Here is a 13,935-nt window from a genome sequence, read left to right as displayed (position 1 = left end):
GACAGTAAAACACAAAACCTCAAAAATGTATAACTAAAGCCTCTAGAAGACCAGAGAATACTTTCAGTCTCCGAGACCCTGGCATTGCATGTCATTTTCACAAGCAAGCATCAACTCAACAAGACACCGGAGTGTCCTCAACATGACACAACCTCTGTGCCATCTAGGAGGGGCAGTGCCATCATCACTCTCAACTTTCCCCACGAGTCACCCACAGCCAAGGAGGGAGGAGGAAAAAGCCATTGCTATGGCAACTGCCACTCCAAAAGCAAGAGCAGCGGGGACATGGGGGGGGGGGGGGGGGGGTCTGGCTGAATCAGAGACAGTCGCAAATGGCACACTATTCCTTATATCGGGCACTACTTTTGACCAGAGCCCTATGATCCCTGGTCGAAAGTAGTGCACTACAAAAGGAAATAGGGTGCCATTTGGGACACGGACAGTGAAAGCCAAGACTGAAAGATCAGGACGATGAAAACAAATATAGCCAGGCATCTACAGGTTGGCTACTAGAAAGGGAGTGATGATGTCGTAAGGTTTCTATTGAACTTTTCTGTGGACCTTGACCCTAGCCTGTCATAACTCATTCTCTATGATAAACAGTGAACACTGACATGCCTTCTCTTTGTATCTATGAGTGACTATCCGTGACATGCCTAGTAGCATTCACTGTGACCGTCGCAGGTATGCTGGTGTGTGTCCTTATCATTAGGGCAACGCGATAGAGAAGTGAGCACTTACGCCATTATTGGCACGTTTTAAAATCATTACGTCTCTAAAGGAGGGGCAGCTAACGTGCCATAATCTCAATCCAAAGGTCTTGGCTGCACCTGATTTTGATCCCAACTGAAAATTGCCAGAGAGAAGGCAGAGTGTCATCATAACTCAGCACCAGGCCCACACATTATGGCACTTTGACTCGCAACTGTGACATATTCTGTGAAATGCCATGGATAGAATTAAACATTCAAACAGAGTGAGAGCAAGGCTGTACGACACACTAGGGAGGCTGCCAAAATAAATCAAGGTCATTTTATCCACCGTCGCCCTCCACAATATTATTCTGTTTTCATAAAATAGAATTGTGAGTTGCTTGCTTTTAAAAATGAAGAGTAGAAATGCACTTCACTTAGACAAAGAGGAGAAATGTCAGATTTTATCCAGAACAAAATAAAGCACTGTTCTTTATAACCACGACTATGAGATATTCTCTATTTTCCTTGGCTACTGTATAACTTGATCTGCAGGGTAATTCTCTCTGAATTGATGCATTCCAAATAAAGTGCATTAGACATATCTAAAGCATTGTAGCCTGCTGCATGTCGTGATGTCTTCCATACAAACACAGTCAGTCAAGGGCAGGCTGACTTTCATACAGAATGCTGATGTGTATTCATTCCAACAATTCCAGGAATAAAACATAGGAGGATATGTGCCTACTCTGTGCAGACCAAGAGTCCCAAATGGCACCCTATGGGCCCCGGGCAAAAGTAGTGCACTATACAGGGAATAGGGTGCCATTTTGGAATGAAACAATAGGCCCACAGTGCCTTCAAAAGTATTCACACCTCTTGACTTTTTCCACATTTTCTTGTGTTACAAAGTGGGATTAAAATGGATGTCAACGACCGACACAAAATACTCGGTAAAGTCAAAGTGGACGATTTATTTTTTATTAAAATGAAAAATCAAACATTTATATTTTGGGATTAGATAAGTATTCAAGCCCGAGTCAATACATGTTAGAATCACGTTTGGCAGCGATTACAGCTGTGAGTCTTTCTAGGTAACCCTGGGATTGTACAATATCTGCCCATTATTGTTTTTTAAGCTCTCAAGCTCTGTCAAGTTGGTTGTTGATCATTGCTAGACAGCATTTATGTCTCGCCATAGATTTAAGCCAATTTAAGTCAAAACTGTAACTAGTCCACTCAGGAACAGTCAACGTCATCTTGGTAAGCAATTGCAGTGTATATTTGGTCTGCGTTTGAAGTTATTGTCCTGCTGAAAAGGTGGATGTCTCCCAGTGTCTATTGAAAAGCAGACTGAACCAGTTTTTCCTCAAGGACTTTGTCTGTGCTTAGCTCTATTCCTTTCTTTGGATCTTAAAAAACTCCATAGTCCTTCATGTACAAATTATTATTATTTTTGACATTTTTTTAGCAGTTTTACTTTAGTGCCTTTTTCCAAACCGGACGCATGTTTTGGAATAGTTTAATTCTGTACAGGCTTCCTTCTTTTCACTCTGTCAATTAGGTTTGTATTGTGGAGTAACTACAATGTATCCACTCTCAGTTCTCCTATCACAGCCATTTAACTGTGTAACAGTTTTAAAAGTCACCATTGGCCTCATGGTGAAATCCCTGAGCAGTTTCCTTCCTCCCTGTCAACTGAGTTAGGAAGGACGTCTGTATCTTTGTAGTGACTGGGTGTATTGATATACCATCCAAAGTGTTATTAATAACTTCACCATGCTCAAAGGGATAGTCAATGTCTGCTTTTTTAATTTTTACCCATCTACCAATTGGTGCCCTTTGCAAGGCATTGGAAAACCTCCCTGGTCGTTGAATCTGTGTTTGAAATTCACTGCTCGACCTTACATATACAGTGAATTACTTTTAAAATTTAATTTAACTAGGCAAGTCAGGTAAGAACAAATTCTTATTTACAATGAAGGCATACCCCAGCCAAACCTTGATGACAGTGGGCTAATTGTGCGCTACCCTATGGGACTTCCAATTACAGCTGGATGTGATACAGCCTGGATTCAAACCAGGGACTGTAGTGATGCCTCTTGCACTGTAATCCAGTGCCTTAGACCGCTGTGCCACTCGGGAGCCCTAAAAGTATCCAGACCCCTTCCCCTTTTCCAGCCTTATTCTAAAAATGATAAAATATTTTTTGTTCCCCTCATCTACACACAATACATCAAAAGTACCATGCAAAAGCAGGTTTAGAAATGTTTGCACAAATAAAAAAAAACAGAAATACCTTAATTACATAAGTATTCAGACACTTTGCTATGACACTCGACATTGAGCTCAGGTGCATTCTGTTTCCATTTATCATCCTTGAGGTGTTTCTTCAACTTGGAGTCCACCTGTGGTAAATTAGATTGATTGGACATGATTTGGAAAGGCCTACACCTGTCTATATAAGGTCATGTCAGAGCAATAACCAAGTCATGAGGTCGAACTAATTGTCCGTAGAGCTCCGAAACAGGATTGTGTCGAGGAACAGATCTGGGGAAGGGTACCAAAAAATGTCTGCAGGATTGAAGGGCCTCAAGAACACAGTGAACTCAATCATTCTTCAATGGAAGAAGTTTGGAACCACCAAGACTCTTCCTAGAAAGGGCCGCCCAGCCAAACTGAACAATCAGTATTTTTCAGAGGCAGGGACTGGGAGACTAGTCAGGATCAAGGGAAAGATGAACGGAGCAAACTACAGAGAGATCCTTGATGAAAATCTGCTCCAGAGTGCTCAGGACTTCAGACTTGATGAATGTTTACCTTCCAACAGGACAACGACCCTAAGCACACAGCCAAGACAACGCAGGAGTGGCTTTGGGACAAATCCGAATGTCTTTGAGTGGTCCAGCCAGAGCCCGGACTTTAACCCGATCGAACATCTCTGTGAGGAAGATCCCCATCCAACCTGAGCTTGAGAGGATCTGTAGAGAAGAATGGGAGAAACTCCGCAAATACAGGTGTGCTAAGCTTGTAGCGTCATCCCCAAGAAGACTTGAGGCTGTAATCGCTGCCAAAGGTGCTTTGTCATTGTGTGTGTGTGTGTGTGTGTGTGTGTGTGTGTGTGTGTGTGTGTGTGTGTGTGTGTGTGTGTGTGTGTGTGTGTGTGTGTGTGTGTGTGTGTGTGTGTGTGTGTGTGTGTGTGTGTGTGTGTGTGTGTGTGTGTGTGTGTGTGGGTGGATTGAGGGGGGAAAAAACAATTGAATCCATTTTAGAATAAGGCTGTTAAGTAACAACAACAAAAAGTCAAGGAGTCTGAATACTTTCCGAATGCACTGTAATTGTGTGAGTACAGAGATGGTAGTCATTAAAGAAATCATGTTAAACACCATTAATGCACAGAGTGTAGTCCATACAACGCAACTGACTTGTTAAGCACATTTTTACACTTGAAGTTTGTTAAGCTTGCCTTAAAGGGGTTGCAAACTTCAGTCAAATGTCAGCTTTTCATTTGTTATTAATTTGTTTTTAAAAACTATATATATATATATATAATAATTCCACTTTGACATTATGGGCAGTATTGTGTGTAGATCAGTGACAAAATCTCCATTTAACACATTTCTCAATTCAGGCTGTAACAACAAATACTGAAAAAGTCAAGGGGTGTGAATACTTTCTGAAGGCACTTTATTTCATATTTCAACTGTAGGTCTATAGCTTCAAAACAGAGCAGACCGAGCTGTAATTACCAGTAGCTAGCTAGTACAGTGAGGAAAATACTTTATTTAGGGAGAGGATTCCTTGAGCTGTACGGCTTTAAAACAACAAATGTCTGAGGTCTCACAGAAACGGGCAACAGATCAGACCCAGATGTGACCAAGGAGAGGTTGGTGTATGAAACTCTAAAGGCGGGCAAGATTATCTCTACATCTCATCCCTTATGAAGAACTGGCTATTCGGGGAAATTTAACAGCGCTGTCTGCACTATGATGTATCAAATTTCTGTATGTGTTAGGCTCGGGAGTTGAACAACTTCCATTTGGTGGAACCAGCGAGTGAGGTTAACCAAGTGGATAAAAGAAATTGAGTCTATCGACAGTTCAACTGTTATGCCATAGCTTTGTCAATACAGTACTGGTGTGAGAACAGGAATTAATAAATAAAATAGAAAGTGTGCAGGAGTGGACACCACATAACAATACTGAATAGTCCATTGGAGGCCATGGGCACTATTGGGCAATAAGTGATAAGAGTTCAGTGATTTATTAAAGAAAACGAGTCCATGTGCTGACCAAACAGATCAGATTCCTTCAGACATTGGACAAGTAATTAACCAACCATACACAGAGTATACAAACCATTAACACCTGCTCTTTCCATGACAGACTGACCAGGTGAATCCAGGTGAAAGCTATGATCCCTTATTGATGCCACTTGTTTAAAAAAATTCTGTATAGATTAAGGGGAGGAGTCCGGTTAAAGAAGGATTTTTAAGCTTCGAGACAAAGATTGCGTATGTGTGCCATTTAGAGGGTGAATGGGCAAGACAAAACGATTTAGGCCTCCTGAGTCGCGCAGCGGTCTAAGGCACTGTATCGCAGTGTTAAAAGGGCGTCACTACAGACCCGGGTTTGATCTCAGGCTGTGTCGCAGCCGTCTGGCACACAATTGGCCCAGCGTCATCCGGGTTAGGGGAGGGTTTGGCCAGCCGGGAAGTCCTTGCCCCATCGCGCTCTAACGACTCATTGTGGCGGGCCCGGGCGCATGCATAAGCCAACACGTGTCGCCAGTTGTACGGCGTTTCCTCCAATATATTGGTGCGGCTGGCTTACGGGTTAAGCGAGCATTGTGTCAAGAAGCAGTGAGACTTGGCAGGATCGTGTTTCGGAGAACTCATAGCTCTCGACTGTCGCCTCTCCTGAGTCCGTAGGGGAGTTGCAGCTATGGGACAAGACTAACTACCAAATGGGGGAGAAAAAGGGGTAAAAAGTCAAACAAAAAATACAAATAAAATACATTTCTAAAAATAATTGAGTGCATTTTGAATGGGGTATGGTATTAGGTGCTGGGTTTCTCATGCTAAACAGTTCCGTGTGTATCAAGAATGGTCCACCACCCAAAGGATATCAAGCCAACTTGACACAACTGTGGGACGCATTTGAGTTAACACGGGCCAGCATCCATGTGGAACGCTTTCGACACCTTGTAGAGTCCGTGCTCTGACGAATTGAGGCTGTTCTGAGGGGAAAAGGGGTTATACTCAGTGTATATTTATAGTCCAACATCCCTACAGCCTCTGTAAAAAAAAAAAATTTTAAACATATAAGGAGAAGATATTACATGACCATGATTTCTTTGCCGATCGAATTGCTTTAGTTATGGCAAATTTTACTAGTGATTCGTATGTATACAGTATTAAATCCTACTACATCCCTACTAGAGGTCGACCAATTAATTGGAATGGCCAATTAATTAGGGCTGATTTCAAATTTTCATAACATTCGGAAATTGGTATTTTTGGACACCGATTTGGCCTATTATTATTTTATTTTTACACACCTTTATTTAACTAGGCAAGTCAGTTAAGAACACATTCTTATTTTCAATGACTGCCAAGGAACAGTTGGTTAACTGCCTTGTTCAGGGGCAGAACGACAGATTTGTACCTTGTCAGCTCGGGGATTCAATCTTGCAACCTTACAGTTAACTAGTCCAACACTCTAACCACTTGATTACAGTGCACTCCACGAGGAGCCTGCCTTTATTGCGAATGCAGTAACAAGCCAAGGTTAGTTGCTAGCTAGCATTAAACTTATCTTATAAAAAACAATCAATCATAATCACTAGGTAACTACACATGGTTGGTGATATGGATAAGAGTGTCTGCTAAATGACTTAAATGTAAATGTAAATGTAAATATTACTAGTTTATCTAGCGTGTCCTGCGTTGCATATAATCGATGCAGTGCGCATTCGCGAAAAAGGTCTGTCGTTGCTCCAACGTGTACCTAACCATAAACATCAATGCCTTTCTTAAAATCAATACACAAGTATATATTTTTAAACCTGCATATTTAGTTAATATTGCCTGCTAACATTAATTTCTTTGAACTAGGTAAATTGTGTCACTTCTCTTGCAACAGAGTCAAGGTATATGCAGCAGTTTGGGCTGCCTGGCTCGTTGCAAACTGTGTGAAGACTATTTCTTCCTAACAAAGACAGCCAACTTCGCCAAACTGGGGATGATTTAACAAAAGCACATTTGCGAAAAAAGCACAATCGTTGCACGACTGTACCTAACCATAAACACCAATGCCTTTCTTAAAATCAATACACAGAAGTATATATTTTTAAACCTGCATATTTAGCTAAAAGAAATCCAGGTTAGCAGGCAATATTAACCAGGTGAAATTGTGTCACTTCTCCTGCGTTCATTGCACGCAGAGTCAGGGTATGTGCAACAGTTTGGGCCGCCTGGCTCGTTGCAAACTAATTTACCAGAATTGTACGTAATTATGACATATCATTGAAGGTTGTGCAATGTAACAGCAATATTTAGACTTAGGGATGCCACCAGTTAGATAAAATACGGAACGGTTCCATATTTCACTGAAAGAATAAACGTTTTGTTTTCAACCATATTAATGACCAAAGGCTTGTATTTCTGTGTGTTATTATGTTATAATTAAGTCTATGATTTGATATTTGATAGAGCAGTCTGACTGAGCGATGGTAGGCAGCAGCAGGCTCATAAGCATTCATTCAAACAGCTCTTTCGTGCGTTTTGCCAGCAGCTCTTCGCAATGCTTCAAGTATTGAGCTGTTTATGACTTCAAGCCTATCAACTCCGGAGATTAGGCTGGTGTAACCGATGTGATATGGCTAGCTAGTTAGCAGGGTGCTCGCTAATAGCATTTCAAACTTCACTCGCTTTGATACTTGGAGTAGTTGTTCCCCTTGCTCTGCAAGGGCCGCGGATTTTGTGGAACGATGGGGAACGATGCTTCGAGGTTGGCTGTTGTCGATGTGTTCCTGGTTCGAGCCCAGGTAGGGGCGAGGAGAGGGACGGAAGCTATACTGTTACACTGGCAATACTAAAGTGCCTATAAGAACATCCAATTGTCAAAGGTATATGAAATACAAATGGTATAGAGAGAAATAGTCCTATAAATACTATATTGACTACAACCTAAAACCTCTTACCTTGGAATATTGAAGTCTCATGTTAAAAGGAACCACCAGCTTTCATATGTTCTCATGTTCTGAGCAAGGAACTTAAACGTTAGCTTTTTTATATGGCACATATTGCACTTTTACTTTCTTCTCCAACACTTTGTTTTTGCATTATTTAAACTAAATTAAATGTTTCATTATTTATTTGAGGCTAAATGGATGTTTTATTTATGTATTATATTAAGTTAAAATAAGTGTTCATTCAGTATTGTTGTATTTGTCAATATTACAAATTAATTAATTAACTAATTAATTGGCCGATTAATCGGTACCGGCTTTTTTGGTCCTCCAATAATCGGTATCGGTGTTGAAAAATCCTAATCGGATGACCTCTAATCCCTACAGACGACAGCCTCAGTAAAACTATAAAACAGTATAAGCGCTTAGCTTGTAAATCAGTTGTCTGACAGTCAGAACCTACTTCCCAAATGGCACCCTATTCCCTTCATAGCACACTACTTTTTGAACAGCACCCTGGTCAAAAGTAGTGCACTATATTGGGAATGCATCCAGAGAATTAAACCCCTGGCTAAAATAAGCCAAGGTGCAATAAGTGGACAGCTGCTGGACTGGTTTGACATTAACATTCACCTGACAATCAGATTATGTCAATCCGGACACCTGCTGACATGTTGTGCCCATGCCATGCTGACTGACCTCAGTTAATACTCTATCCACATAAAAAAAATCTCCCTGGTTTACAGCTGGAAGACTCGCAGCATGTCAGGTCGTGTATGGACCTGTTTGGACCAGGATCAGTTTTCCCATACGACTCCATGGTAGCGTTCTTAATGCCACACTATTCCCCCATTTAGAGCACTAATTCTGACCAATAGGTAATAGGGTGCCATTTGGGAAGCTACTCCATGTGTCGAATGGCTCATTTAGGAATAATGAAACCAGGAGCAGCTTCTTCAACACTCTGTGATGTCGCTGTCTTTAAGCTGAGCATACACTAAGGGCTCAGACACACTAATAGCTTTTGCTTGCCGAGAGTACTTAGCACCACTGAACATCATTTGCAAACCGAGTGCGCACCGACTTCACATGTAGAATCGCATTAAAAATGTCAGCAGTCCGACGTCTATAGTGGTTCCTAAAAACAGCGCGCTGAACGATCGGCAGACGAACGCTCCATCCACATTCAGTACGATGTGTGCGAGCCTAAAGAGAGCGTGTGAATACCATCAGCTCACATAGCACTTCTGCAATGAGTCAATGACACAGTAACCATGTTTTGCAGACCACCTAGAACCCCAACCATGGGCCATATCAAGCATCTCAGAGTAGGAGTGCTGATGTAGGATCAGTCCCCCCCTCTGTCCATGTAGGCTTTTTATTCATTGTAATCCAAAAGGTAAAACTGATCCAAAAATCAGCGGTCTTACTTGGAGATGCTTGATCCATAAAGCCCAAATTAATACAAGCTGAAATGTGAGTTGAGCTGCACTATCACTAGTTACAAAGAACAAGGCATTTGCTCTCAGGAATCCCAGTCAAAAGAGGCTGATCTGTAAATATAGCTCAAAATGTGAGAGGAGGTGAATAACTATGCGTCTGTCTAATAAAGCTTATAAATAATGCAGAGCACCCAACTTATTTCTGTAGAAGGCGTTTACATTTGATGCTGAATAACTCTCATAACCAAGTAGATTCCTGGTTTCTGAAACACATGAATCGGGAGCTAGTGAGTTTACCCTGTAATCGTTAGAATGATTCCACTAATTAAAACATGAGGAAATTAACTTCAACTTCTATTGGTAACATAGACTACCTATCCAAAGTTACTGGTTGTCAGATTCCCTTCTCTTCCCACAAGGTTGTCCTCACAGCTATAGACTCAATTAGGCCTAGTTAAACAAGATAATATTTGAATAGACTGAGCAATGGAGATTTTTTTTAAAAGAGAGCATTATCAACATGCCCTTATTCAAACTCAAATAACTCTGCATTTAGCCTTTGCATTTCTTTGATATTGTTATGGAACATTTTCTATGTATTTATTTTTGAATGATTGCATTGGTAAGATGCTGATGCTGTCTACACCCGCCAACTGCAACAGAGAACAGAAAAGACTGTTCAGTTTCAGTGTTCAAATCTCTGGCAGCCCAGCTATCACATAACGTTCTGAGAACCATACGTTTCTTAGAGCTTGGTGAGAACGTGGTCGTCCTATGGTTATTTAGCATACAACCTTCCCACAATGTTCTGGGAATGGTGCAGGATAGTTGCTTGGCTTTTGAAAATTCTGAGCAAATTTCAGAACTTTAAAAAAAGCTTTATATTCTTGGTATTTCATTACTTTAAAACAGAAAGTTTCCCAAACATTACATTTAATTTAAATTGTGTTAATGTGCTAGGAAAATTCTCCAACCGGGTTTGACATTGGTAATGTCCTCAAATATACTGAACAAAAACAACAATTTCAACTATTTTACTGAGTTACAGTTCATATAAGTAAACCTGTCAATTGAAATCAATTAATTATGCCTTAATCTATGGATTTCAATTGACTTGGTAGGAGCGCAGCCATGGGTGGGCATAGGCCCAACCACTTGGGAGTCAGGCCCATCCAAATTAGTTTTTCTCCACAAAAGGGCTTTATTACAGACAGAAATACTCATCATCTGTCCGAGTGATTGGTCTCAGACAATCCCGCAGGTGAAGAAGCCAGATGTGTAGGTCCTGGGCTGGCATGGTTACAGGATCTGCGGTTGTGAGACCGGTTGGACGTACTGCCAAATTCTCTAAAACGACGATGGAGGCAGGTTATGGTAGAGAATTGAACATTAAATTCTCTGGTGGACATTCCTGCAATCAGTGGCAGGTAGCCTAGTGGTTAGAGCGTTGGGCCAGGCACCGCAAGGTTGCTGGATCGACTCCCGAGCTGACAAGGTAAAAAAATCTGCCATTCTGCCCCTGAGCAAGGCAGTTAACCCCCTGTTCCCCGGGCACCGAAGACATGGATGTTGATTTAAGGTACCGCACCTCTCTGATTCAGAGGGGTTGTGTTAAATGAGAAGACACATTTCAGTTGAATGCATTCAGTTGTACAACTGACTAGGTATTGCAAGCTCCCTCAAAACTTCAGAGGCATTCTGTTATGTGACAAAACTGCACATTATAGAGTTGTCTTTTATTGTGTACATGTGTAATGATCAAGCGGTTTAATCATCTTCTTGATATGCCGCATCTGTCAAGTGGATGGATTATCTTGGCAAAGGAGAAATGCTCACCAATAGGAATGTAAACAAATTTGTGCATGTGCTTTTTTTGTGCATATGGAACATTTATGGGATCTCTTATTTCAGCTCATGAAACACAGGATAAACACTTTACATGTTGCATTTATATTTTTGTTCAGTATACTTCCAAGTACATTAGGAAACAACGTTCTTCTGTGTGAATTTCAGTACTACCATACAAGTTCCGATTGTGTATATTTAATTTAATATTTTTTGTCAATTCTGGGAATGTTCTAAAAAATTGTGTGACTCAAGCGATGTTCTCAGAACGTTCAGAGAATTTATGGTTCTCTTAGTTCTTGGCAATATTATTGGTAATGTTCTGAAATATTTATTCTACACATTGACATCAGTTAGCTTTAAATTCCATTCTCAGAACATTAAGAAAACTTTCAATAAAAATCAAGAAAACTTTAGTAACGTTCAGAAAATGTTATAAGAAATATTTTTTTTTAAACATTTACATTCTGTTCTCAGCATCAACAAAACAATATTATCTTGTGTTCAGGTGTGTTGGCTACACCTGATCTTAATGAGTGTTTGTTTCCTTTGAAATGGGGTCTGTTTGAATGGACAAAAAATGAACAGCTTTCTATGCGTAAAAACAAAAACATGGCACGCTAGCTCCATCCTGGTGTAGCAGTGAACCAATTCCAGGGATAGACAGGTTGGTTGTTTAGAAACAAAACCTACGCATGCACAACTATGGGAAAAGCAGATGGGGTTGGCTTAGATTCTTGACAACATATAAACTATATTTAATCTCCAATGTTTAGTAAAAACAAATTCATTTTCCCAATGAGCACTTGTCTCAAATATATTGTTTCTGTTGTTGGTTAGCTAGCTAGCGAATTGTGGTTATATTAGCATATGTGACATCAATCAAAACAACTCAATACAAGACATGGTATCAAGAACAAGATAAAACTAGCTGAAACAAGCCACCTACGACTTCCCACGTGACAGTTTCTTCACATTGATGCTAGCTATCTGGCCACACAGAATCACAACAGACTGCTACCCCATTGAATCACAAGCGTTGTTTTTCCGTGAAGTTGTCAGCTAACCCGTCTATAGAGAAAAGAAGATCATGGGTTCGATTCTCCCTGATGCAGTGTCACAATAAATAAAATAAACAGTTTGCATGATTAATGCCTAAGCAAATTAATTCCATGTGTCCTTCTGTATCTGTGCTTGGAGTTCTTTTTTTTAACCCAAAATAAGATAGCAGTGTTATTAAGTCATTCTGTGAATGTTTTAGGAAGTTATTCAAAAATCTTTAAATGAACCTTTACATTTCATTCTTAGGTGTTTATTTAAAGTTTTCATAACACTTTCACAACATTTAAAGAAGGTTCTCAGAATGTTATTAAAAAACTACCTTCAAATAATCTATCATTTCAGTTCTCAGAGTTAATAAAACCTCCCAGGAAAACATTCAGGAAACCAAAGTAAAACGTTCTCAGAACCTCCCTGCAACCTAAAAATGTATGTTCACAAAACATGCGAAATGTTCACCTTTGTTCTCTGAATCGTTTAAAACCCGTTCCGTTTTACCAATCAGGAAACGTACAGCTTCGTCCTCACAACCAATGTGAAACCAAAAACATACGTTCCCACAACATTCAAGGAACCAAATGTGCTAGCTGGGTGAGCTCTCCAAATAAACAGGATACTTGTTCAATGCTCACGCCTCCCCATGAGAAACTAGAAAAACATTGCTAACGGCTCCGGCACCCGAAACGACACTCAGTGTCCGTTACAATTTAGGCCTCTAACAAATTTGAAAGAACATGTCAAATTGCAAGACCATAGACTGTAGGATAGTTGAGTCCATGGTCAAATTGACAATCAAAATAATGAGAATCAATGTGTTTTTCTGTCTTCAAAAGCCACTTTGAAATTCTAAAATGTCATGATAAACGTGACGTTTAGACAACACTGATATAATTAAAAGTGGGCTACTTTGTAGCGCTGAAAAATATGTAGGCCTATTCCTCATCATTTAGTTCGCGACAATTCCTTGAATCAATAAAAAAATTCCATCAATTGATACATTTGACACTGATATCAATTTTGTAAAGGCTTCTTGATTTGTCACAATGTTTATATTTCTAATATGCGACATCTGATTAGAACACAGTGCACTCTGTGGTGTGATACAAAAGTACAACGAATCTGATATTATGTAGCATTATGTAGCCAGCAAATAATCGTGATATTGCTCCGCATGAATTTGCGGCAGCACTCTGCTCATTGAATGCTCTATTTTTCCCACAACGCTTTCCCTTTTATCAGCAGGAATGAATGTCAGTTACGCGGCAAATTCTGCTAAACATAACTATAACCTGGTGATATTAAATATGTATTACCCTCTGATAACTCCAGTTCCAGCTCTGCAAGTCTGGTTCGCACCTCCAAAGGAAGGGGTAACGTATCACGGTCCGCCATTCTGCTTTAAAATTACTTGGATTTCTCTTCTCTTCTTCTCACTGAGTCCAGTAAAGTGTTTTAACACTGTCCTTTCTCCACAGAGCGCCGATGCATTGGGCAAAAGAGGAGCGACTTGAGTATGAAATAGAAATGCGGAAAGTGTTTGGGCGAATATCGCTCGGCTCGCGTCTTTATTCAAGTCCCGCCATGGTTGGTTGTCCCTCTATTAAGAAAAGGTACTGCTGCTGTAATTCCAATGTCTGAAAGTGCAACTGAGGAATACTCAACCAACGTTGCCTCCAGTTTCTAGTACTGCGTGCTCTCACTACTCT

At 40.4% G+C, this 13,935-nt stretch overlaps 1 protein-coding gene across 14 annotated transcripts in view; it reads right to left on the bottom strand.

Moving 5' to 3' along the window:
• The window catches only part of LOC124009715 (disco-interacting protein 2 homolog C), a 257,605-nt gene extending 243,670 nt beyond the window's left edge, over window positions 1–13,935 (bottom strand). For all 14 annotated transcript variants that reach the window (XM_046321805.1, XM_046321811.1, XM_046321808.1 and 11 more), the window contains exon 1: window positions 13,543–13,935. In XM_046321805.1, the coding sequence (XP_046177761.1) occupies window positions 13,543–13,621 (79 nt within the window). In that variant the 5' untranslated portion in view covers window positions 13,622–13,935. The remainder of the gene's footprint in view (window positions 1–13,542) is intronic.

This window comes from Oncorhynchus gorbuscha, linkage group LG22, assembly GCF_021184085.1.
Source record: "Oncorhynchus gorbuscha isolate QuinsamMale2020 ecotype Even-year linkage group LG22, OgorEven_v1.0, whole genome shotgun sequence".
NCBI lineage: Eukaryota > Metazoa > Chordata > Actinopteri > Salmoniformes > Salmonidae > Oncorhynchus > Oncorhynchus gorbuscha.
The sequence above is the reverse complement of the archived record's forward strand: the minus strand, read 5'-3'. Positions and strand labels throughout refer to the sequence as shown.